We start from the raw sequence: 25,021 nt of genomic DNA on the forward strand, positions 1-25,021 counted from the left end.
TTCCGGAGCTTCCCACTTGCTCACAGCCGTCTTCGTATAAAGTAGATTTGTATGACGGAGTAAAGTCAGCTGCGAAAATTGGTGTCAGTACACCTTTAAGCGGATGTAAAAACCTCTTTTCGAAGTATAGCGTTAAGCAGCTTCAGCAAGCCATCCACTTGTGTCCATGTCAGTCCGGCTGTTACAACAACAGTAAGAACTAACAACAAAGCCTGCAATCTGCTTACAAAGAGACCAGGTGGCGTTACTGACGAATTTCTTGCAATACGCTAACAGAGGCCACTATGCAGGTTGTTTACTTCAACACCCTCAGGAGCCTCTTGACTACTTTCCTAATTACCGCGGACCTGGCTGACCGTTACAGGAAATTCATCCTGCGCATTTGGTTCATCTTCCAGCCCGACATTGTTCTCAGCAGGCTCAGATGAATTTGCCTGCATAGAAAAAAAGACTAACAAAACAGAAGTGAGACGATATCCAGCCGTTATGCTATAATGTTAGATCATGAAGTATAAACTCCATGTAAGCAATTTTGCGAGCAAAGCAACAAGCGACATGGGAGTTGGCTGTTGCATCGATTGGTCGCCTACAAGTTGAACCCCATGAGAGCAAAGGCTGTCCAATGTTTCCGGTACGACGGCAGCAAATACGCAACAAAGCTGGCAGCAAAGAATAGCATTAAACTCGAAGAGCTTTCGAGGAAGCAATGTGTGCCTTCTTAAAGGCGAATTGTGCCTTCTTAAAGGCAAGAGAACTGCGGCTAGGGTGTTATGCTTCATCAAATGGCTTAGATGCAGTACTATCACATCGCACTGATGCTGTGGACCATCCAATAGCATTGCCTTCAAGAACCCTAATCCTAGTTTACGTAGAACGCCGTTATTCCCAAATAGAGACAGAAAGGCTGGCCATGGTGCTTGGAATTTGTAAGTTCCGCGATTTCCATCTGGGTAACTGTTCCGCGTTAGTGACGCATCATAAGCCATTCACCAAGCTCTTCCACCCCAAGAAGCCGATTCCGCGGATTGCGGAAGCTCGAATGCAGCGTCCGACGCTTCTTCTATCGGCTTAGAAATACAATCAGGAATACCAAAATGGCAATGCAGGCACCTTTAGTCGCTTGCTTTTGCCATGGGATCATGAACGCGAAAGTCAAGAGGTAATGGAATATGTACTGTACATGGTTTAGATGCAAGCGCCCTTCTTTCTAACCTAGTGAATGCTCCAACCCCGGAGGACGGCACATATGCACTTCAGCAAGTTCGATAATGGATCGAGCACGGCTGGTGATCATATCTGGCAAGGCAGCAGCAGCATCATCTGCTGCCGTACTTCACCCGCCGACACCAGCTTGTCGTGAACCATAGTCTCATTCGCTGGGGTCATCGTGTGGCATCATGCATAGGAGTGCGCACGGGGGGGGGGGGGGAGGGTGATGCGGCCGCCCCCCTATTCACCTAAGAGGGGGGAGGCGCGAAGTCAGCCCCACACATTGGCATATTAGGGAGGGGGCCGCACTGTCAGCGCCATACATTGACATAATTTGGAAAGGGGGCGCTGCGACGAACCTTCGCCCCTTCCCCCTCCCCCCCCCCCCTGAAGGGTAACCCTGCGCAGGCCTATGGTCTCATGTGCCTGAGTCATCGTGGCAGTGTTTACATAACGAGCTGCACAATCCACGCCCAGGTGTCGGGGCCATGAGGAAGCTCGCTGTTACGCTATTCTGGTACCCTGTATCAGGCAAAGACATTGAAAGGACGGTGCGAAACTGCTTTCAGCTCGTGCAGTGCTAAGATACATGCGAAGAAATTTTCGTCTCCGTGGCTCAAGGCAGGGAAGCGGTGGGGATGATTGCACATTGATTTTGCAGGCTCTGTTGCCTAATATTCGTCCTAGTTGACGCGGAAACCAAATGGATAGAAGTATACTGCTGAAAGCAGTCACGACAGACTAGAACAGAAATAGCAGGTGCTATGTCAGGACGGTGCCATACCACCCACTATCAAATGGATTATTAGTGGAGCGGGCTGTTCGAACAATAATAGACGGACTCAAAGAAAAACAAACGCGCCACAATGCAAAAAAAGTTGTCACAAATCGACGCCTCTGAAGAGGGGCAAATTAGTAATTACCAGCACAACTGTTCATCGAATTCGAACCCCGGACGATGCTGTCTGCGCACTTCCCAGAAGGCCAGGTACCTGCAGAAGCCCGTGCAATCCGGGAACGACTTCCATCGACCATTACATTACCATTCTTCCCACCCGAAAAGCGCATCTGGTCCTGCCAGTTAACAACGATATCGGGAATAGCTGCCAGGGACGGTATTCACAACGGTGATCTGATGGACCCCTGGGAACATCACAGCGCCGTCACGTGTATCAATTGCGGACACGGCTAGCCACGCCGGAAAAGGACGCAGCGATGCTCGGCTGCAGTTTAGAGGAAACACAGCCGGTCTCAGATTCGAGAAGCAGGTGCAACGCCGCGCGCACTCAAGCCAAGCGACTCCCCTTCCGACTCGAGAAACGTGGGCGTCTGAAGCAGGTCCAACGCAACTCCGCCGATCAGCGCGACCTAGACGCCCTCCAGAAGGGCTGGGTATTTGAAGAACAAGAGGTGCGTCGTCGTCGATAAAGCGCGCTCGCGCCCGAGTTCCTTATCAGCTGTCAGCACGTCTCGATGTACGCAGTCGGCCGCAGCGCGTGTCTAGACTCGCGTGGTATTCAAATGTAAAAAGCTCAAATACGGAGCAATAAGGTTTCCAGTCGCTACTTCGTTGTTCAGTATACGGGGCACCCTAGTAAGCGCCCTTTTGATGCAGGGCATCCTTTGAACACGAGTACTATAGTGCTCAATCTAGCCCGACGAGGCAAGCCTCCACCGCCAACATAGCGGGATAACGGTTCATTTGAAACACGCTGATCTGTGTGCTGCTTGAGGAGCTATCGATAGACCAACAGACGGGTGTCTCTGAACCTTACACAATTTGTGGCCAGCCACATTCGTTGTAAGTGCAAACGAGTCCAGCAGCCTCATCATTCTTGGTGATACGCACGTGGAAGGTATCTTCTGTCGTGTTCAGCCTGGGCTACCCCAGAAGAGGTAATTTTCCTGTAGTGGCAGTTTGGACTTGTTGGTGTGTCACTGTAAGCAAATGTTTCGGATGGCGCGAGTAGTTGACTGGTGTGCGTTCTGTCTTTCTTGTTTTCTTTTCACTTCTACTTGTGCGATCTAAAATATTTTATTTGGCTGGCAGACTCAATCGTGATAGCCCGCATTGGGCGACCCGCGTCCCTTCTCCATGAGCCGCTAAAGACACCGCCGGGAGTGTTTAGGACGACAAGCTTACAAGTTCTTAATTCCTGTACGTACCTCGGAGCAACATCGATCGCTGCCAGCTCCTCAATTATTGGTGACAACGGATGCGGTGCTCGAAATACTCGCCTGCTGTCGGTCGAATGGCAGAAGAAGCTGCGCGTGCGCCTAGGGCTTCGCGTTTGCAGATGCATCCATTTAAGTAGTTGAAGTTGATCTCCACATATTGCACTTGTGTGTGACTCATAGGAACATCAATAGGCAGTTCACGTTCTTCATGTATTTCGCGAGATATACGATAAGCAGGGAAATGGATATTTGTTGTGTTTTTAGAGTTCCGATAACCACGTACCATTCAATTGAAATAAATTATCGGCCTCCAGGCAGCAAGCGTAATGCAAAAGTGCGCTTAATTGGCACCAATACTTTCTTGACAACGCGGCGTTTGTTTGCCACGTAAAAAAGTGCCGCAGTTGTAAAAGTTATTTCAGTTGTGCTGTCTCCGCGTATTAATAGCATGTGGATGCTTCTTTTTTTTTTTGGGGGGGGGGGGGGATTTTCTGTATGTGACAACGTCCTTTTTCTACACAAGTTCACGGATCACTTGCGTTTGGTGCAATGCAGAGGACGAAATGGAACAACGCAGGAACAAGCTCCGAGACGAAAGCCTCCAGGAAGCGAACTCCAATGTAAGATCACGCACCACTGTTGACGTAAGAAAAATTATCATAATATTAATGTCATACTTCAGCAGCGTCATACAATTTTCACTGTCACCTAGAATAGCGTGCGCTATGGCTTGTTCCTTTTGTATTACTATATTTTTATTTCATGACCGAGTCTGATTTTCAATGTAGAGTAGTCACGGATTCAAACGCGACATAAATTTTTTTAGTATAACGGCTTCTATGTGCAATTGCTCGAGATAACCACGTCACGTCGCGATGAATCTGGTCTCCAAAGAAACTAGTAGCACCAAATGTTGACACAACGTTGCCGAGACATTGAGAAATTTGCTTCCACGTTGTGGCAATATTGCGCGTTACTAGAGCAGCTGTTGGCTCTGATCTACGCGTTCGAGTCGAAATCGCGCCGATATGACCCAAACTGAAGACGGTAGAATCAAAAACATGTGCATTAATGAGCTCTGAATTGTCCTATTTCAATCCCTGAGTATTACATGTACACACAGTAGAAGAATGCCACTGGTCGCAAAGGGAGAATGCTGCATAATCGCATCGAGAACGCCAAGGTCAGGGAGCAGTTTAGGTCTCGTTTAGGTCACGGGGACTAACCGAAAAGAAGATGCAGGTTAGCCCTTTGGGACGCTATGTACACAATTGTGTACACCACTTGTTTTTGCTAGTTGTGCCGACTAATGGCTAAGGAAGCGCACATACATTGATCTTTTGATGAATTGAACCTCCTGCATAATAAATGTGTCTTCATTTACGTTAATTTTTCAGTCTACTGTTCAATATAGTCACTTTGCTGAAGGAACTACCATGTTCAACGAGTAGTTCGACGTGCCACTTACCGCGAGCCGTGACAAAAGTATAATTTTTCTTTGCTCAGAATGAACATAGCCGAAAACGAATTTGCTCTGTATTTATATCCTGAGATTTTGTTCTAGTTCCGCAAAAACAGAGCCAGAATGACTTCAGGATAAATAGATCTTTGATTACAATTTAATTCGGATTAATTACTATAACACACAAATTAACGTATTAAAACACTATTTTTGTTGCAATGTAACATCGAGCGCCTTTAAATAGCGTTGTGTCAATTACGTTGTGTTAACGTCTGAAAGGGTTAGGTTTGGTCTCGTGTTCAACTGGCTCTATTTCGTTCCGGTTCAGTTTCGATGTTCGTAGAAATAAAGATAATATACGCTTCGCGAACCGGTGTGGCGGAGTGAACACCTTGCACTTGGGCATTTTGCACAATATTATTGACTTAAATAATTGAAGCTGAAACACTCTAGGCAACAGTGCTCAAGTGACTGTGCATCTCCCAATTTTTCATTTGATTCCTTTTTCGTTTCTTGTAATGTTCTGCTGAGGGCATGGCGCGCCTGCGCGAAATATCTTTCACCGGAAATATCTCGAGTTGAGCGAAAGCTTCCGCGCCGCATTCTGTTTCGCGTGGCCTTCACGAATGCCAACTCATTTCCTATCAGAATGGCCAACAACCCTAAATGCGATACTGTATACAGCTGTAAGGAAACAATCGCCCATCTTTTTTTTTTTTTCTGCGTTTCCTGTCCTTGGGCACTGACCGAGACCGTCCTCGGCAAAAAAAGCGTCGAACGTGTTTTTAGTCTTCTGACTGATAAGCAGTTTTTTCCTCATTTATTTATTAAATGCGAAGCATTTCTTAGCGAACCTTTGGCACTTTGAGCGTTTCTATCTACGTATCTATCTATCTAGCCGCCTACGTCTGGGTGCTCTCATGATCGCCTCCTTAATTTGGTGTAGACCATAATTGGCATGGGAGGGTAAGAAGATTTGACGAATATGACTGTCGGGTCCTGACATGAATAACGCGAAAATCCTGTCGCTTACGTCGTCGAACCCTTTCCTCCAGACACGTGTGGCACGTACCCGTTGACCAGGGGCCCCGGTGTACCGATATGCGCCACAGGTGATTGACAGTTTGTATCTACCCTGGAACGGCGATTGCAGACATTGGTAATTTAAATGCGAGAGCATTAAGAAAAACCGACCTCGGCAGCGTTGACCCGACGAATGGAAAGGATAAGAATTAGTATCCCAGCAGGAATCGAACCCAAGCATTCTGCGTGGCAATCACGTATTCTACCACAGAGCCACGCCAGGTCTATAAACGGCTTTGGAAAAACAGCCTATTCAGGGGTAATGTCGGTGCAGCGTCAACTGTGGTTGTGGTGCTGGCTATCTAATTTTACAAAAAAAGCAATAAACGCTACATATCTACTCCTACGATACAGGCGTCATATCAGATTAACGTCTGTGGTTCCTGAGTTGGCTCCACTTTTATAGCAGTCTAATAAACATTAGATTTGTATTCCTATGATTCAGCAAGCGACATTGAAGCATTGGTAAGCCCCGGAGAAATACTATAACGAAAGTTACATATGATATTCACATGATTGCACCATAAAGTGCACTTAGTTTCTATAATACTGCCACGTGAGTTTCTTTATCGCTTTTGCTGTATTCGGTTTTCGCCCACAAAGACTGTCAGCAACGCTCAGCGCGAACCGCGCCTCATTGTTCGAGAACCTTCGCGATCATTGTAGATCGTTTTGTTAAGATTGCGCGCAAGACGCGCACACTCAAGCTTATTCTAGAATTTGCACGACCGCCAGCGATAACGCTGGAATATTCGACGGCACATGTTTAAATACCGACGCGCTTCACCGCCTGTCAGTTGATCGACGGTCGACGCTCTGTTCGCCGCTATCAGTTTATTGCTGTAAGCTGGAGTTTCATTTTCCCGGCCACAAGTTCGGCCTAATAAAGAGTTTCATCTCGGACGTGCTGACTGCTGCCTTCGTCGACGTCACGACCACGTGACATCTGGTGGAGGTGCTGTTCCTTCATGATCCGGACGCCCCCGTCAAGCCGTGAACCCAGCCCACAGCGTGGAGAAGACATTGCAGCCAGCTACGACCAGCGAGCTAGCCGTAGGCAACAAGGTCTACCACCGGAGTACGGGCCTCTACCTGACAAGACCAGGAACACCCCGACCATGCCCACCACATCAACGACGACGACAGCATCACCGACGCCATACCGCCCGCCGACAGGACAACGCTGCGCCCCCCGAAAGACCGACGTTTGGCGTGCCCCTGACAACCGACCGCTCTGCTATCACTGCGGGGAAGCCGGCCACACATACCGCCGCTGCCAGTACCGTCAGATGGGCCTACGTGGCTTCGCCGTCAATGCACCGCCTCCACAGCATGGTGAGCTGCCACGTGACATCGCCGACTACTTGGCCACCACTGAATGGGCACCTCGACGTACCTCGCGTTCGCCGTCGCCTGGACGCTACCGTTCCCTTCAGCGACGACAGATGTACAGCGGCCCAAACCGGGGCCGGTCGCCTAGCCCGTATCCGGGAAACTAAGGCCAGCAACCGATGGAGGTGCGGTTGCTGTACGACGAAATGCCGAAGATCCTCCGCGGCCGCCGCCGACGACCACGCGACGAGACCTTCAGAACACGACGCAAAGCAGACGAAGCCCTGCCGACGAAACCTCGCGGACCGAAGAAGACCCGACGACGCAACATGGAAGCAGCGGAACATACCGACGCAGCCGTGACCCGACGCCGCGACCCAACCGCAACGCAAGACGACGAACTAGCGACCTCGACGTTATCATCGACGGCCACAACGTCACCGCTCTCGTCGACACTGGGGCCGGCTATTCCGTCGTCAGTGGGCCATTCGCCACCAAGCTGAAGAAAGTAAAGACCGCTTGGAGTGGACCCGAAATCTGGACAGCTGGAGGCCACCTGATAACGCCGACTGGTGTCTGCACGGCGAGAGTCACCATCAATAACCGGACTTATCCTGCGAGCTTTGTAATCCTACAAAACTGCTCCAGGGATGTGATACTTGGAATGGACTTCCTAAGTGACCACGGCGCCGTCATCGACCTGAGGTCTGAGTCGATAACACTGAACTCGGACAAAGCGCTCCCGCCCCACGCGACGCCAGGCAACCATGCATTGAATCTGATAGAAGAGCAGGCGACCATTCCGCCGCGCTCCAGCGTCATTATTTCCGTCGGCACCGAAAAACCTGCGAACCTTGAAGGCGTCATCGAGGGTGATCAGCACCTACTCCTGAACCGTCAAATATGCGTCGCACGAGGTATAGCCGAGCTGCGTGACGGTAAAGCAAAAGTAGTGCTGACAAACTTCAGCCACGAATATAGGCACCTCAACTTTGGTACGACGGTTGCCTACTTCGACGAATGTGTAGCCGCCAGCGATGCTTTCGCCCTCTTCGATGCTGCCGAACCTGCTTCGACGAATAGAGGTCCCGAACCGGATTTTGACGTCAACCCGATCCTTTCGAAGGCCAAGCAAGACCAGCTCAAAACCCTGCTCTTGCAATACAAGGACTGTTTCTCGTCGTCATCGCGGGTCCGACAAACGCCCCTCGCGAAGCACCGCATTATAACAGAAGAAAATTCTCGACCACTCCGTCAGAGCCCCTACAGAGTTTCTACTCGAGAGCGCGACGCGATAAAGAAACAAGTCGACGAGATGCTACGCGACGACGTCATCCAGCCTTCAAAGAGTCCGTGGGCGTCACCCGCGGTGTTAGGGAAGAAGAAGGATGGGACCCTACGTTTCTGCGTCGATTATCGTCGCCTGAACAAAATCACGAAAAAGGACGTGTACCCTCTCCCACGTATAGGTCCAAAGGTTTATCAGGTCCAAACTCGAGTATGCATCCTCCATCTGGAGCCCTCATCAATCATACATCATAAGAGAACTCGAATCACTTCAAAATCGGGCTACCAGGTTCATTCATTCTGCATATTCATACGATATCAGCATCTCATCTCTAAAGGCGGAATCAGGTCTGGAAACCCTTGCTTCACGCCGACAGTGTGCCACCCTCTCTCTTTTTCATATGTTTTATTTCAGTTCACTGAATCATCCACCGTACATCACGCCCCCTCCGCACATATCCCATCGCACTGGTCATCCGTTACAAGTCGCAATACCACGTACCCGGACCACTGCATTCCAAGCCTCCTTTTTCGTAAGAGCAGCAAAGGACTGGAACGGCCTGCCTCACGCCATTTGTGCCATCACTAACCCATCTATGTTTGCAGAAGCCATTAAAAACACCGTTGTATAGTTCTTTTTTTGTTATACACCACCCCTTATGTAATACCCCTACAGGGGGTCTTTAAGGAAATAAAAGTGAAGTGAAGTGAAGTATAGACGACGCCCTGGATCGACTACACAACGCGAAGTACTTTTCTTCGATGCAGCTCAAGACCGGCTACTGGCAAATCGAAGTCGACGAGAGAGACCGAGAAAAGACCGCTTTTATAACACCCGACGGCCTATTCGAGTTCAAGGTCATGCCCTTTGGTCTTTGCTCGGCACCTGCGACTTTCCAACGAGTCCTGGATACTGTATTAGCTGGCTTGAAGTGGCAGACTTGCCTTGTTTACTTGGACGACGTCGTTGTGTTTTCCTCGAACTTCGACGAACACCTCCAGAGACTTCAATCCGTACTTCAAGCAATCAAGAACTCCGGGCTCACCCTGAAGCCAGAAAAGTGCCGCTTCGCGTACCAAGAGCTCTTGTTTTTGGGTCACGTGATCAGCAAGACTGGAGTGCTCCCAGACCCGCAGAAAACAGCTGCCATCGCCGCTTTCCCGCCACCCACCGACAAGAAGGCCGTGCGCCGATTTCTCGGCTTGTGCGCCTATTACAGACGCTTTGTCAAAGACTTTTCACGGATAGCCGAGCCACTAACGCAGCTCACGAAGACCGACGTCGAATTCAGGTGGCAAACAGCGCAAGTCGAAGCATTTCATGAACTCAAACGACTCCTGCAGACACCTCCGATACTTGCGCATTTCGACGAATACGCCGATACGGAGATTCACACCGATGCAAGCAGCGTAGGACTTGGCGCCGTCCTTGTGCAGCGGACGGGTGGACTGGAAAGGGTTATCAGTTATGCTAGCCGGTCGCTGTCTAAGGCAGAGGCAAACTATTCCACAAAAGAAAAGGAGTGCCTCGCCATCATCTGGGCTACGTCAAAGTTTCGCCCCTACCTCTACGGCAGGCCCTTCAAAGTTGTGAGCGACCATCACGCCTTGTGTTGGCTAGCTAACTTGAAGGACCCTTCAGGTCGCCTCGCACGGTGGAGCCTAAGACTTCAAGAGTTTGACATTACCGTCGTGTACAAGTCCAGAAGGAAACACTCAGACGCCGACTGCCTGTCTCGTGCCCCCGTCGACCCACCACCGCCCGACGACCCGGATGATGACAGCTTCTTGGGAGCCATAAATGCCGACGACTTCGCCGAACGACAGCGAGCCGACCCGGATCTGAAGGGCCTTGTGGATTACCTCGAGGGCAGGACCACCGTTGTTCCGAAGGTATTCATGCGGGGACTGACGTCCTTTTTCTTGCGCAACGGTGTTCTCCTAAAGAAGAACTTCTCACCGCTTCGAGCCGATTGCCTTCTCGTAGTACTCTCGACATTGCGGCCAGAGGTCCTCCAGGCTCTCCACGACGACCCGACGTCTGGACACCTGGGTGTTTCTCGCACGCTAGCAAGAATACAGGAGAAGTACTACTGGCCGCGCCTTTCTGCCGACGTCACCCGTTACGTAAAGACCTGCCGGGACTGTCAGCGACGCAAGACACCGCCCACCATGCCAGCCGGACTTCTGCAGCCTATCGAGCCACCTAGACGGCCGTTCCAGCAAATAGGGATGGACTTACTGGGGCCGTTCCCGACGTCCAATACCGGAAACAAGTGGATCGTCGTGGCGACTGACTACCTCACCCGCTACGCCGAGACAAAGGCCTTGCCCAAAGGCAGTGCCGCCGAGGTAGCCAAGTTCTTGGTGGAACACATCGTCTTGCGTCATGGCGCCCCAGAGGTCCTCATCACAGACAGAGGTACCGCCTTTACTGAGGACCTAACTCAGGCGATCTTCAAGTACAGCGAGACGAGCCACCGCCGCACCACCGCCTACCACCCGCAGACCAATGGCCTCACCGAGCGTCTAAATAAGACCATCGCCGACATGCTGGCCATGTACGTCGACGTCGAACACAAGACATGGGACGCCATCCTTCCGTACGTGACCTTCGCGTACAACACGGCCGTACAAGAAACAACACAAATGACGCCATACAAGTTGGTCTACGGACGGAGCCCGGCAACGACGATCGACGCCATGTTACCAAACGTGACGGACGAGGAAAACATCGACGTGACCACCTACCTACAGCGCGCCGAAGAAGCACGACAGCTCGCCCGCCTACGGATCAAGAACCAGCAGACGACTGACAGCCGCCACTACAACCTTCGACGACGCCATATGGAATACCAACCGGGTGACCGTGTATGGGTATGGACGCCAATACGCCGACGGGGACTTAGTGAGAAGCTTCTTCGACGATACTTCGGACCGTACAGGGTACTTCGACGCCTCGGCGCCCTCGACTACGAGGTTGTGCCTGACGGCATTACGAACTCTCAGCGGCGCCGTGCGCGACCTGAAGTCGTCCATGTCGTGCGCCTCAAGCCATATTACGCGCGTTAGTGAATCTGAGGACTGTACTTTTGCTTATTGTTTATTGTACTTTCTTGCTTTATTCCTGTTGTTTATTGTTGCATGTATTGGCCACCCACCCCTCCCCGTGTTCTGTTTGAAGCATCGGGACGACGCTTTTTCAGAGGGGGGCATTGCCACGTGAGTTTCTTTATCGCTTTTGCTGTATTCGGTTTTCGCCCACAAAGACTGTCAGCAACGCTCAGCGCGAACCGCGCCTCATTGTTCGAGAACCTTCGCGATCATTGTAGATCGTTTTGTTAAGATTGCGCGCAAGACGCGCACACTCAAGCTTATTCTAGAATTTGCACGACCGCCAGCGATAATGCTGGAATATTCGACGGCACATGTTTAAATACCGACGCGCTTCACCGCCTGTCCGTTGATCGACGGTCGACGCTCTGTTCGCCGCTATCAGTTTATTGCTGTAAGCTGGAGTTTCATTTTCCCGGCCACAAGTTCGGCCTAATAAAGAGTTTCATCTCGGACGTGCTGACTGCTGCCTTCGTCGACGTCACGACCACGTGACAATACTGACGTATGTACTCTAACGTGAGGGCTGACGTTACGTCGCACCATAAGGTATACCTTTTAAACGCCAGTGTTGTCGACGTGCCTGGTAAGCCCACGATGTGCTCACAGTTACTACACTTACAGAAATACGTCGATCCACCTCGTAACGCTTGGCTCAAAGCCACAAAATACAGCATAGAAGTACTCGCTGATTGCTTCGCATGAAACCGATTCCCACAACGCGTGGGATCTGCCGAATTTTTTATTTATTTATTTATTTTTGTAGCGTCTTCTTCTATTATGTTTTATTCCATTTACCCCTTTTCCTCAGCTCAGGGTACCCGGTCAGTATTAGTGTACCACCCTTTACTTCTTTCGAAAACAAGTCGGGAGTGAAGCCTGTTATGCGACGCATTTTACGCTATGCCGCGTGCGAGAAGGCTTTTTTAACGGCTTTTCATCGCTGTAATAGGGGAGTGTCTATAGCAAGGCTTGGTGGGCTAGTTGGTGCTGCATCATGAAAGATTACAGCGCACATGTACGGGGACGAAGGAAGAACACACAAGACATGAACTACGACTGATACTTCATTTCTCACGGAGCTAACTTATGTGGGCTTCACAAGCCAATGACAGCCCTTTTTAAGCGAAGCATCTTTTTGGCATCAGAATTAACAAGCGAAAACATTTTTGACTGTTTGTTAGGGGCGGAAAAGATGACGTCTACACCAGCGCGCATGCCTATCTTCTTCATATCGTGCGCGACTTTGTGCATGTAAGGCACCACAACGAACTTTTCTTTCTTTTTTCCTTATCGGCTAGCCCTGCTGGTCACCATGTTTCATCTCTTTTAGCAGGACACGAGCCACTGACATGATCACATTGCACGGGTACCCAGCCGGAACCAGGCGGGAAGTCTGAGCAAGAAAAGTAATCTCTGTTAAAAAGAAACTTAAGAGAGCTGAAGCAAAACGGAAAGGCGAGCTAGTTGGTACTGATTCATAATGGTGTAATAGTAAGAGAGCTATCCACCGGAAGTTCGTGCGTCAACTGCAGAAGGTAAGACAGTCGCTAAAAATGGCCAAAACACGCGAAACAGACGCTTGAAATTTTTCGGCAGCAGCTCTCACAATAACGAGATAGTCATCGACATACCTAATCGAATGTCGTAATCCACTGCAGTTAACGCACGAACTTCCGGTGGATAGCTCTCTTAAGTTTCTTGACCTCAGGCTTCATTTCACTATAGGACATGTTTGCTGGTTGTATGAACCAAGGGCCAGTAAACCGTTGCTCCCGCACCCCTCCAATCACACCAAGCTTGTAAAACGGGGCATTATAGCGTCTTTAAGAAATTCTCTACAGAAGTCATGTGTCCATTTAACAGAGATTAGTTTTCTTGCTCAGACTTCCCGCCTGGTTTCGGCTGGGTACCAGTGCCGTATGGTCATGTCAGTGGCTCGCGTCCTGCTATGATTGTACATCCCACCCTGCTATAATCCCTCATGTGGGATTGCAGTATCTACAAATAAATAAATAAATAAAAGAGATGAAAACGGTGACCAGCAGGGCCAGCCGATAAGGAAGAAAAAAGAAAAGTTCGTTGTGGTGCCTTACATACACAAAGTCGCGCACGATCTGAAGAAGACAGGCATGCGTGCTGGTGTAGACGTAATCTTTTCCGCCCTTAAACATTCCAAAAATTTCTTCGCTTGTCTATTCTGATGCCAAGAAGAAAGCAGGATGTTCGAAGAAACACAGGGAACGGTTTGTAACTGTGACGATGGCGTCGTTTACTCTCTGCCCTTGACCTGCGGGAAAATGTATATTGGACAGTATGGTGGGTGTCTGAACTATAGAGGCTCAGGGAGTACAAGAATGTTGTCGGAAAGGCTATCGTTTCAGGCCACTTGTCGTTTCACTGTAGAAGTTGTACCTGTGAACCGCTTTTCGGGCAGTGTTCAGGAAAGAGAAGGACGAGCTGACCCGAGAAGTAATAGACGCTTATGAAATTGATCGTCACAAAGGAAACTGCGTGAGAGCTTCTTCCCTGACACTATCAAAAAAAGAAGATGAATGTTTAACGTTCATAAGCCATAGGCGGAGTGCGAAATGGTGAGTGTTCTATTCTAAATTTGTTTTTTGGTGCTTGGCTTAAAGAGGGCTGTCATTGGCTTGTGAAGCCTATATAAGTTAGCTCCATCAGAAATAGAGTATCAGTCGTAGTTCAGCGCTATGTCTTGTGCATTCTTCCTTCGTTTCCGTCTATGTGCGCTGTAACCTTTCATGGTCTATAGTAACGTACTTATAAAAAAAAATATAAAGAAGCGTCTTTTCGGAGATGCTCCTAATACGAAGATGACAGGCTTGGCCTTCAGAGAGTTTTACGTCTTTTAGTGGACAAGTTCCTTGCGGGAGGTCCTGCGGGCCTGGCTCGTGAGTCCGCCAAACGCCCACTACTGCGCTTCTCGAGGAGCACAGTGTGTACGACCGTCTCGGGCGAACTGTGCAATGAGCGCTTCAGTGTGTGTATGTCAACGGAAAGTGCGTACGTCTCTCCTCCTCTACTTTCCGTCTTTCAGCCTTTCGATCCTTTTTCCCCTGTAGGGTAGACAACCTAACTCTGATTAACCTTTTTTTCATGTGGCTGCATCCGTCATAAAGAGAGAGCCACGAATTGAACGCCACATCAAGCATTTTTTTTCATCGAATGGATGATTCAACGTTCATGCTCTTAAGTATATTGTGAAGCAGTTCACTGTCTCTCTGTATTGTAATAAATAATATTTCGTATCTGTACTATATTTAGTACGTCTCTATTACCGCCCTACCAGGCAGAATTTCATCCCGAATCAGACGTTTTGCAAGTGGCTGCGTAATTCATCGTCATGTTTCTTCTGTGATTAATCAGTAATAGTAAACGCTTAGTGCGAAGCTTGGTTCGTGACTCTAAATATCTCCAAGAGTTAATTTATGGATTTAACTAATTTAACTTCCAGAATTCAGAACTTCCTACTTCTGAAACACTAACATTGCAATAACTTCGAACACAAGTAGCTAGGTCTCCGTTTCTGAAGCGACTTTACGTGAAGATATCGAAACAATCCTTGCATCTGCTAACTGCTGTGTTGGCCTCATCAACCGTAATGTAAGACATGTTTCAACTTACACTACGAAACTAGCATAGGGTGCATTAATTCGCTCAAAGGTTATATGAGGATAAGGAGGATTAAAGAAAAGCAGTGAGTGAGTGAGTGAGTGAGTGAGTGAGTGAGTGAGTGAGTGAGTGAGTGAGTGAGTGAGTGAGTGAGTGAGTGAGTGAGTGAGTGAGTGAGTGAGTGAGTGAGTGAGTGAGTGAGTGAGTGAGTGAGTGAGTGAGTGAGTGAGTGAGTGAGTGAGTGAGTGAGTGAGTGAGTGAGTGAGTGAAACAACTTTACTTGGTCCAGTTTAACCACGGCTGAGTCCGCTAGGCTGCCTTGCACTGGCGAAGGGTTAGGAAAGATAGGGGAGGAGAGAAGTCACTGTTGCAGCCGACGTAACAACAGTTCCGCGTTTCATATCACAGACGGTGAATCAGTCCGGTACTCCTAGGAAATCGCAGCAGCACTTTCGACGCCTTTCCGAACTGTGATGAGCTGTGTCATGGTCCCAATATCTTCTCGGCGGTGAAAGCGTCTTCGCGTAGCTGATGTAGAGCAGTACGCAGCTGAAGCCTCTCGTTTGCGTAAGACGGCCGGTAACGCAAGAGGTGCTCAATAGTCTCTTCCACAGCACAGTCGTTGCACTTGGCGCTTCGGCCATCTCGATCTTGAATGTGTTGGCGTTGGTGAATGCCGCACCCAAACGCAGACGGCACAACGCTGTATCTTCCTGCCGGGAAAGGCCAAGTATAGCGTACCATCGATTGCATTCTTTATACCCAATTCTACAGCTGCTCAGAGGTTGAGTTCGCGTTATCTTTATGGGACTCTGAGCAGGAGTACCTTATTCATGATATATAAGCCATACAAATTTACAAAATAGTGCAGCCAGTTTTACAACTTAAGATTGTTCCCGTACAACTGTCGTCACTCTGTTAAAGTAACGTGCTGAACTCGAGAGCTTGTCAGTTCGTCGCAAAATAGCGCGTGTCACCTTCTTTCATAAACTTTATCACCGCCCGGCCCTTCTAGACAATTTCTTGCGTACCCCGTCCGCTACACTCTCTCGTCGTGGCCATTCTTCCGAACTAAAACTTCTCTTTTGTCGCACATCCAGATACCCACATTCTTGCACAGCTGTACGGAAAGCCAAACTTCTAACATTGGTACAGAACACGATTCGAATAAATCTTAGAAAATTGTTTGCTCGTATCTCATCTCTGACTACTTATCATCTGTAACGCGATTATTTATTTATTTATTTATCTATTTATTTATTTATTTATTTATTTATTTATTTATTTATTTATTTATTTATTTATTTATTTATTCCGCATGCTTTCTATATTTCCGTGTCCTCCAGTGTATAACTGCGGTATTTTTATCGCATAGCATTAACACGTGCTCTGCTTACGTGACATATTGCAGTATGTCCTATATCATAAAATGATTTATTGGTGCGTCGGCATAAAACCTTTCCTTTTTTTTATCTTGCCTGATATACACTACTTGAATTTTAGTATGCTGCATACCTCTCCCTCACCTACGTAATACCCTCTACGAGAGGGCCTTTAGAGTATAAGGAATTACATAGGTAAAGAAATAAGTTGCCTACTGTTGGTATTTTTATTGAATTGCATCGTACTGTTGTAACAATGTATTCCCTACCCTCTGGGGTGTTTACAACATATCTAATCACTGAGTCTAATGCAAGTAAAGCAAATAAGAGTAACATCACCATAATGCGAATCAGCTAGGCGCACAATTTCTTATTCTTGATTTAGCTAAGCACCGCACTTCTGTTACTTTTCACACTTGGCTCCTAATCGAATTCTGCTTGGGCGATAATGTAAATAATAATGATAGCAGTTACGGATGTCTGGCATCACTATTTGCTTTTTTTGTTTTGTTTTTTAGTCGAGCGACCTGGCCACAGCCATGCACAACTCCCTGGTCGGCAAGGTTCCGATCAGCACGGCACTACGGCGGCGAACGAGGCACCTGATGTGACCACGGCAGCTCCGGGAGACCGCACTTCCTGTGGCCGCTATGAGGCCTTATTGTGTAACATGCCGAGACCACAGCAGCGCTTTCTTGTTTGTACAAGTAATGCCTGAGCTTCGCTGCTAACTAGGATTATCACTTTTGCCGAGAAAAGAAATCCGGCACCGGGGAGGAAGAAGACGGAATGGGAATTTTTCTTTGTTCTTTTTTCTCCGCTGCATAAAATCACGAACAAAATGATGCCGTCATAAAGTGGTGAAGCGTCGAGCACGAACTTTATGTGAATTTATTGGAATGCTCAGTACAGAGTAGCAATGTGGTAAATGTTAGGGGCCAGTTTGATATATGTCAACGGTTGGAGTTGGATTTTATTTTATTTGTAAAGACCTGCAGGAAGGTAGGCTGTGTTAGAGCAGCCTATTGCATTATTATGAAATTGATATGGTATAAACATACAAATAAGAAAAAAAGACAAATAAATAATAAAAACACCATATACGAGGGTTATTCAAGTAGTAAGGGCCGTCTGCTAATATTTAAATATTTACTAGGGGTGTGCGAATATTCGAGTTTCGAATTCGAATCGCATAGTACCTAATCGAATAATTCCATTCGACTTTCGAATAGCTAGTATTCGAAGTTTCGAATATTTCGACAGGACGAATATCTAAAACGCGACAAAGGCCAAAGGCGCAACTTGGTTAGGGTTGGGTGGCTAAAATTAACGCTAACGTAACTACAGTAGGCCTTTCGGTAAAACTTTCACCGACATCCTGGTTCAAAAGCGAGCGCATGCTGATCTTAAAGGAGATTATATCATTTCCGCACGTAGAAGAACACATGAGAAAACTCTCAAGCTCTTCACAACTTCGTTCCCGAAACGAAGGCGCGGATTTCTTGCGCAGTTCGGTCGCGTATGCCGCGAGCGCCGTAAAAAGTCCTGGCTTTTGCCTGCGCAACCCTCAGTCATTGGCTTTGCATGTAAAAATTCATGCACGCTGGGAAGTTGACACTGCCGCACCGAACCACTCGTTGAGAAACTCCCAACGTTCCGGCACGCAGTTAAAACGCTGCTGTGAACGGGTGCCCGAAGATTTTTGGGCCCGGAGCGCCCATGGCGTTGAAGCACAACATTGCCGTGATGAGCCGTATTGCGCGACCATGGGGAAAAAGCTAGCTACCGTACCCGCTCTGTTAGTCATTAGGTGGTTAGGAGTGGCGCTGCTGACTGGAATGGCGGCTCTTCTATCCACATGCTTGCGTGCCGATAAAATCGGAAACAAAAGCCACTGCCGAACGAGTGCGTAATAAAACTGTCGGCACGCCGTAGCGTCCCTGATTTTTCTCTTTGTGTTGCCGTAGCCGGCGGTACACACTTCGTATAAACGTACTATTCGATTCGATATTCGACATTTTTGGCCGCTATTCGGCACTATTCGTTTCGAATTCGATTCGAGGTGAAATTTCCCCATTCGCACACCCCTAATATTTACACGTCAGAATAAAGATTTATTTGTGCAGCGCCATCTGTTTGTTTTTAGCGAAGGTACTGAAGTTATTTTTCTGGCTCAGTAGTAGCCTGCTTGTCGGGGAATGCAATGTCTGCGAAAATCGTTGCTCCCGCTTGTTGTGAAGTGCGAGCTGTAGTTCGATTTTTGCATGCAAAAGGATCATCAGCTTCTCAAAGTTGTGGAGAGCTGTGCCTAGTTTATTGACTTGAAGTGATGAGTGAAGGAAAGGTCAGAAAATGATGTCGAGACTTCACAAATGGCAACGCAAATGGGCTTGACTAAGAGCGGAGTGGCAGGCCCAGAATCCAGACCAATGAAACTGTTCAACAAGTGGATCGGGAATTGCGACTAGATCGACGACGGACAGTTAGTGGTCTGTCGGATGAACTTCCTCTTGTCGGCCGCACTACAATTTGCATGATTGTAGCTGAAAAGCTCGTAGAAAAGAGTGCGCAAGGTGCGTACTCAAAATGCTTACCGACGAACTCAAACAGCGAAAAATTCCCAGGCGGCGAACTTCTATGCAGAGGGACTAAAGAAACTGGTGTAGTGGTACGAAAAATGCTTAGAAGTTAACGGTGATTATATAAAAAAGTGAAGTAGGTTTGTACTGAACTAATCCGGCCAATAAAAAATTTTTACTAACGAATATTAATTTTATGGGGACCAAACGGCCCTTACTTTTTGAATAACCTCGTACGATGCTCACTCAATGAAGCGCGACAATTGAGGGCTATATAATGCCCGTATTTTCGTTTCCGCTAGTACGCTTTCATTGGCTCGTGTATTTACATAAGAGCTAACGTCACACATAGCTAGCGCATTCGTAGTGATAACGTGGTTATGTCGAGCAATCGTGCATACCGGTTGCTGTTAAATTTCTGATGTCGCGTTTCATTTCGTGAGCGTTGTACACGTACAGTCGCCAGTGTACTACAATGAATGTATTTGTTGGCAGAGTCCGAAACCTATACCCGGATCACCAAGATTACCACGGATAGAGTCTAAAGAAATGTTTTTCATGCACTTGCAGGCCAAATGACTATGAGCTGTAACCGTTAATATTGCAACGTGGTTAAGGAAATATTGATGTCAGTTGCAGGTAGTTTAATTAATTTGCGTTCACTAAGCGATCGCGGATAGCGCTGACAGCACGTCTCTGGATATGAAGGCGTGGCTATGGCCCAACCACATCGCTCAGTGCGAAAGGTTGTGTATCGATAATAATAATATCTGAAGCTTTACGTTCCAAAACCACGATATCATTATGAGACACGGCGTCGCGGAGGGCTCCGGAAATTTCGACCAACTGGTGTGCTTTAACGTGCATTGACATCGTAGAGTGCACGGGCCTCTAGCATTTAGCCTTCATCGTAATGTGACCGCCACGGCCGGGATCGAACCCGCAACCTTCGGGTCAGCAGCCGAGCACCGTAACCGCGACACCCCCGTGGCGGACAGGTCGTCTATCGATTATGTCTAGTTGCTGCCTTAATGAGTGGCCAAGTACAGCCCGTCCCGTCGTACACTTCGCCATATGCTCCCTTTTTCGCCGCTCAATTTTTAAATATTAGCACCATACGTACTTTCATTGACTTAAAACGGTTCTCGATCGTGTCCCTTAACGTTTATTTGTACATCTGGCTGTAAAGCACACTTTTCTTGTGCGCCTGTATAGCAGGCCGATTTCGCTATCTGAAAACATCGCTATATTGAAGGTCACACCAAAGTTTCAGAGAGGACAAGCCCTTACGGACGGCCTACTGACACCGGCTCAACTCCGTCTGATATAGAGCCTTGCCACTGACGGCCCAGCACAATCCGCGTGCTGCGGATAATACTTTGACTCGCCACACAAACTCTGGAACTGCGGCCGCATCCCTCACCACGAACACCCATCTTCAGCGCCTGTCCTCCGGTCTTCTATGTCGCGTGTGGTCGTCTTCTGAGCTGCTCTTCAGGTTAATCTTAACCTATTCGCCCAGCTCCTCATTCCATCCCGTCTAACTTTACTCCCAAACTGGGTGACTGAAGGTATCGCATCGGATGAGCAAGGGCGAGCTTCGTTGAGTAGGCTTTGAAGAAGTTCGCCAGCGAGGTTATAGGCTGAGAGCCCCTGAAAATCTTACTGTTTTATTGAAGTATTTTTCTCCCTCCCTTTCTCAAGAAAGATGCTTCCGCAATCATGAAATCAGCCAATGGCCGTGTCCCTCCCGTCGTCTACGCCATCTTTCCCTTCGGCTACCTAGTTTTCAGAGAGAAGGCGAGCGATTTCAAGCTGTTCTTGAAATTAAACTGTAAGTTTCCTGCGGCGTGGAGCGTTATAATTTGTCTCACAAGTTCACAGGAGTCTTGACTACTGATTGGCCGTGTTTTCTGGCTATATTCAAAAAGTGATCCAAAAAGGACCCTTTTAGGGGACAAGAAGAAGGTGGAGTAGGTCAGGGAACAAACGCCTATTTATGACATCTCAGTAGAAATCGGAAAGAGGTAATCGGCTCGGGCAGGGCATGTAATGTAAAGGAAAAATAAGCGACGGTCATTAAAGGCGACGAAGGGGGCGAAGAAAGTTAGGTGAACAGATGAGATGAATGAGTTTGTAGGAATAACGTGGCCGCAGCAAGCACAAGACCGTGTTAACTGGAGAAACACGGAGAGGCCTTTGCAGTCCGGCCAACGCAGTCAGGCTGACGATGATACTGCAGCGGTACATGCTTTACTTTCGCGTGTATGACTCCGGTATGAAGGGCCTGACTTCTACGCCGCCTACGCTGAGAAACATCATAAGAGGTTTAACGGATGCAATGGAATCAATGCGGACACTAAGGATTCCGCCTCCGGTAGTCCTGAATCCTTTTTTTTTCTTTGGCAGCTATTTCTGCTGACACGCGGTTGCTGTTCACTTGTTAGCTCTACAGAAAGGAAGACGAACATTTAGAATGCTGCTGAAGTTGCTAAAGCAGTTGCTAAAGTTGCTGGTCCCGTCATAAAGGAAAGAAGATTACTTTTTAAGGGCTCGTTTTCTTTGTTAGACACAATATTAATGAGAACTAACAGACAGCAATGCCAAGGAAAGTATAGGGGTGTTATTTGTAGTAATTAGAATATAAAGTGTGAAGAAAGTAAAGTGGACGAAAAGATAACCTGCCGCCGGCAGGGACCGAACCTGCGACCTTCGAATAACGCGTCCGATGCTCTACCACTGAGCTACGGCGGCGGTCATCTCCCCGTCCACTTTATAAGGTATATATGTGGATTGAAACTTAGGAGTGTCAGTCAGCGCCAGTCGAAGCCATGGCGGCGAGTGTGGAACACTCTTTTTTCTGCCTTTTTGGCGTGACGTAGCACGTGATCTATTTACGAGCAGGCAGCTGACCAATAATCCCTCGCATACTACCTGAAGGCATCATGTCTGCCAGAACGAGACCCTCGCTATGAATGAAGGAAAGAAGATTACTTTTAAGGGCTCGTTTTCTTTGTTAGACACAATATTAATGAGAACTAACAGACAGCAATGCCAAGGAAAGTATAGGGGTGTTATTTGTAGTAATTAGAATATAAAGTGTGAAGAAAGTAAAGTGGACGAAAAGATAACCTGCCGCCGGCAGGGACCGAACCTGCGACCTTCGAATAACGCGTCCGATGCTCTACCACTGAGCTACGGCGGCGGTCATCTCCCCGTCCACTTTATAAGGTATATATGTGGATTGAAACTTAGGAGTGTCAGTCAGCGCCAGTCGAAGCCATGGCGGCGAGTGTGGAACACTCTTTTTTCTGCCTTTTTGGCGTGACGTAGCACGTGATCTATTTACGAGCAGGCAGCTGACCAATAATCCCTCGCATACTACCTGAAGGCATCATGTCTGCCAGAACGAGACCCTCGCTATGAATGAAGGAAAGAAGATTACTTTTAAGGGCTCGTTTTCTTTGTTAGACACAATATTAATGAGAACTAACAGACAGCAATGCCAAGGAAAGTATAGGGGTGTTATTTGTAGTAATTAGAATATAAAGTGTGAAGAAAGTAAAGTGGACGAAAAGATAACCTGCCGCCGGCAGGGACCGAACCTGCGACCTTCGAATAACGCGTCCGATGCTCTACCACTGAGCTACGGCGGCGGTCATCTCCCCGTCCACTTTATAAGGTATATATGTGGATTGAAACTTAGGAGTGTCAGTCAGCGCCAGTCGAAGCCATGGCGGCGAGTGTGGAACACTCTTTTTTCTGCCTTTTTGGCGTGACGTAGCACGTGATCTATTTACGAGCAGGCAGCTGACCAATAATCCCTCGCATACTACCTGAAGGCATCATGTCTGCCAGAACGAGACCCTCGCTATGAATGAAGGAAAGAAGATTACTTTTTAAGGGCTCGTTTTCTTTGTTAGACACAATATTAATGAGAACTAACAGACAGCAATGCCAAGGAAAGTATAGGGGTGTTATTTGTAGTAATTAGAATATAAAGTGTGAAGAAAGTAAAGTGGACGAAAAGATAACCTGCCGCCGGCAGGGACCGAACCTGCGACCTTCGAATAACGCGTCCGATGCTCTACCACTGAGCTACGGCGGCGGTCATCTCCCCGTCCACTTTATAAGGTATATATGTGGATTGAAACTTAGGAGTGTCAGTCAGCGCCAGTCGAAGCCATGGCGGCGAGTGTGGAACACTCTTTTTTCTGCCTTTTTGGCGTGACGTAGCACGTGATCTATTTACGAGCAGGCAGCTGACCAATAATCCCTCGCATACTACCTGAAGGCATCATGTCTGCCAGAACGAGACCCTCGCTATGAATGAAGGAAAGAAGATTACTTTTAAGGGCTCGTTTTCTTTGTTAGACACAATATTAATGAGAACTAACAGACAGCAATGCCAAGGAAAGTATAGGGGTGTTATTTGTAGTAATTAGAATATAAAGTGTGAAGAAAGTAAAGTGGACGAAAAGATAACCTGCCGCCGGCAGGGACCGAACCTGCGACCTTCGAATAACGCGTCCGATGCTCTACCACTGAGCTACGGCGGCGGTCATCTCCCCGTCCACTTTATAAGGTATATATGTGGATTGAAACTTAGGAGTGTCAGTCAGCGCCAGTCGAAGCCATGGCGGCGAGTGTGGAACACTCTTTTTTCTGCCTTTTTGGCGTGACGTAGCACGTGATCTATTTACGAGCAGGCAGCTGACCAATAATCCCTCGCATACTACCTGAAGGCATCATGTCTGCCAGAACGAGACCCTCGCTATGAATGAAGGAAAGAAGATTACTTTTTAAGGGCTCGTTTTCTTTGTTAGACACAATATTAATGAGAACTAACAGACAGCAATGCCAAGGAAAGTATAGGGGTGTTATTTGTAGTAATTAGAATATAAAGTGTGAAGAAAGTAAAGTGGACGAAAAGATAACCTGCCGCCGGCAGGGACCGAACCTGCGACCTTCGAATAACGCGTCCGATGCTCTACCACTGAGCTACGGCGGCGGTCATCTCCCCGTCCACTTTATAAGGTATATATGTGGATTGAAACTTAGGAGTGTCAGTCAGCGCCAGTCGAAGCCATGGCGGCGAGTGTGGAACACTCTTTTTTCTGCCTTTTTGGCGTGACGTAGCACGTGATCTATTTACGAGCAGGCAGCTGACCAATAATCCCTCGCATACTACCTGAAGGCATCATGTCTGCCAGAACGAGACCCTCGCTATGAATGAAGGAAAGAAGATTACTTTTTAAGGGCTCGTTTTCTTTGTTAGACACAATATTAATGAGAACTAACAGACAGCAATGCCAAGGAAAGTATAGGGGTGTTATTTGTAGTAATTAGAATATAAAGTGTGAAGAAAGTAAAGTGGACGAAAGATAACCTGCCGCCGGCAGGGACCGAACCTGCGACCTTCGAATAACGCGTCCGATGCTCTACCACTGAGCTACGGCGGCGGTCATCTCCCCGTCCACTTTATAAGGTATATATGTGGATTGAAACTTAGGAGTGTCAGTCAGCGCCAGTCGAAGCCATGGCGGCGAGTGTGGAACACTCTTTTTTCTGCCTTTTTGGCGTGACGTAGCACGTGATCTATTTACGAGCAGGCAGCTGACCAATAATCCCTCGCATACTACCTGAAGGCATCATGTCTGCCAGAACGAGACCCTCGCTATGAATGAAGGAAAGAAGATTACTTTTAAGGGCTCGTTTTCTTTGTTAGACACAATATTAATGAGAACTAACAGACAGCA

The 25,021-nt window shown here is 47.9% G+C and overlaps 1 protein-coding gene across 1 annotated transcript in view; it reads left to right on the forward strand.

Annotated features, from left to right (window-relative positions):
* Positions 1–17,653, forward strand: part of LOC119394461 (uncharacterized) — a 120,336-nt gene extending 102,683 nt beyond the window's left edge. Inside the window, exons 13-14 of the mRNA XM_049415791.1 lie at positions 3,943–4,031; positions 17,202–17,653. Coding sequence (XP_049271748.1) covers positions 3,943–4,031; positions 17,202–17,294 — 182 coding nt within the window. The 3' untranslated portion in view covers positions 17,295–17,653. The remainder of the gene's footprint in view (positions 1–3,942; positions 4,032–17,201) is intronic.
* The last annotated feature ends 7,368 nt before the right edge of the window (positions 17,654–25,021 follow it).

Source organism: Rhipicephalus sanguineus, chromosome 5 (genome assembly GCF_013339695.2).
Source record: "Rhipicephalus sanguineus isolate Rsan-2018 chromosome 5, BIME_Rsan_1.4, whole genome shotgun sequence".
Lineage (NCBI taxonomy): Eukaryota > Metazoa > Arthropoda > Arachnida > Ixodida > Ixodidae > Rhipicephalus > Rhipicephalus sanguineus.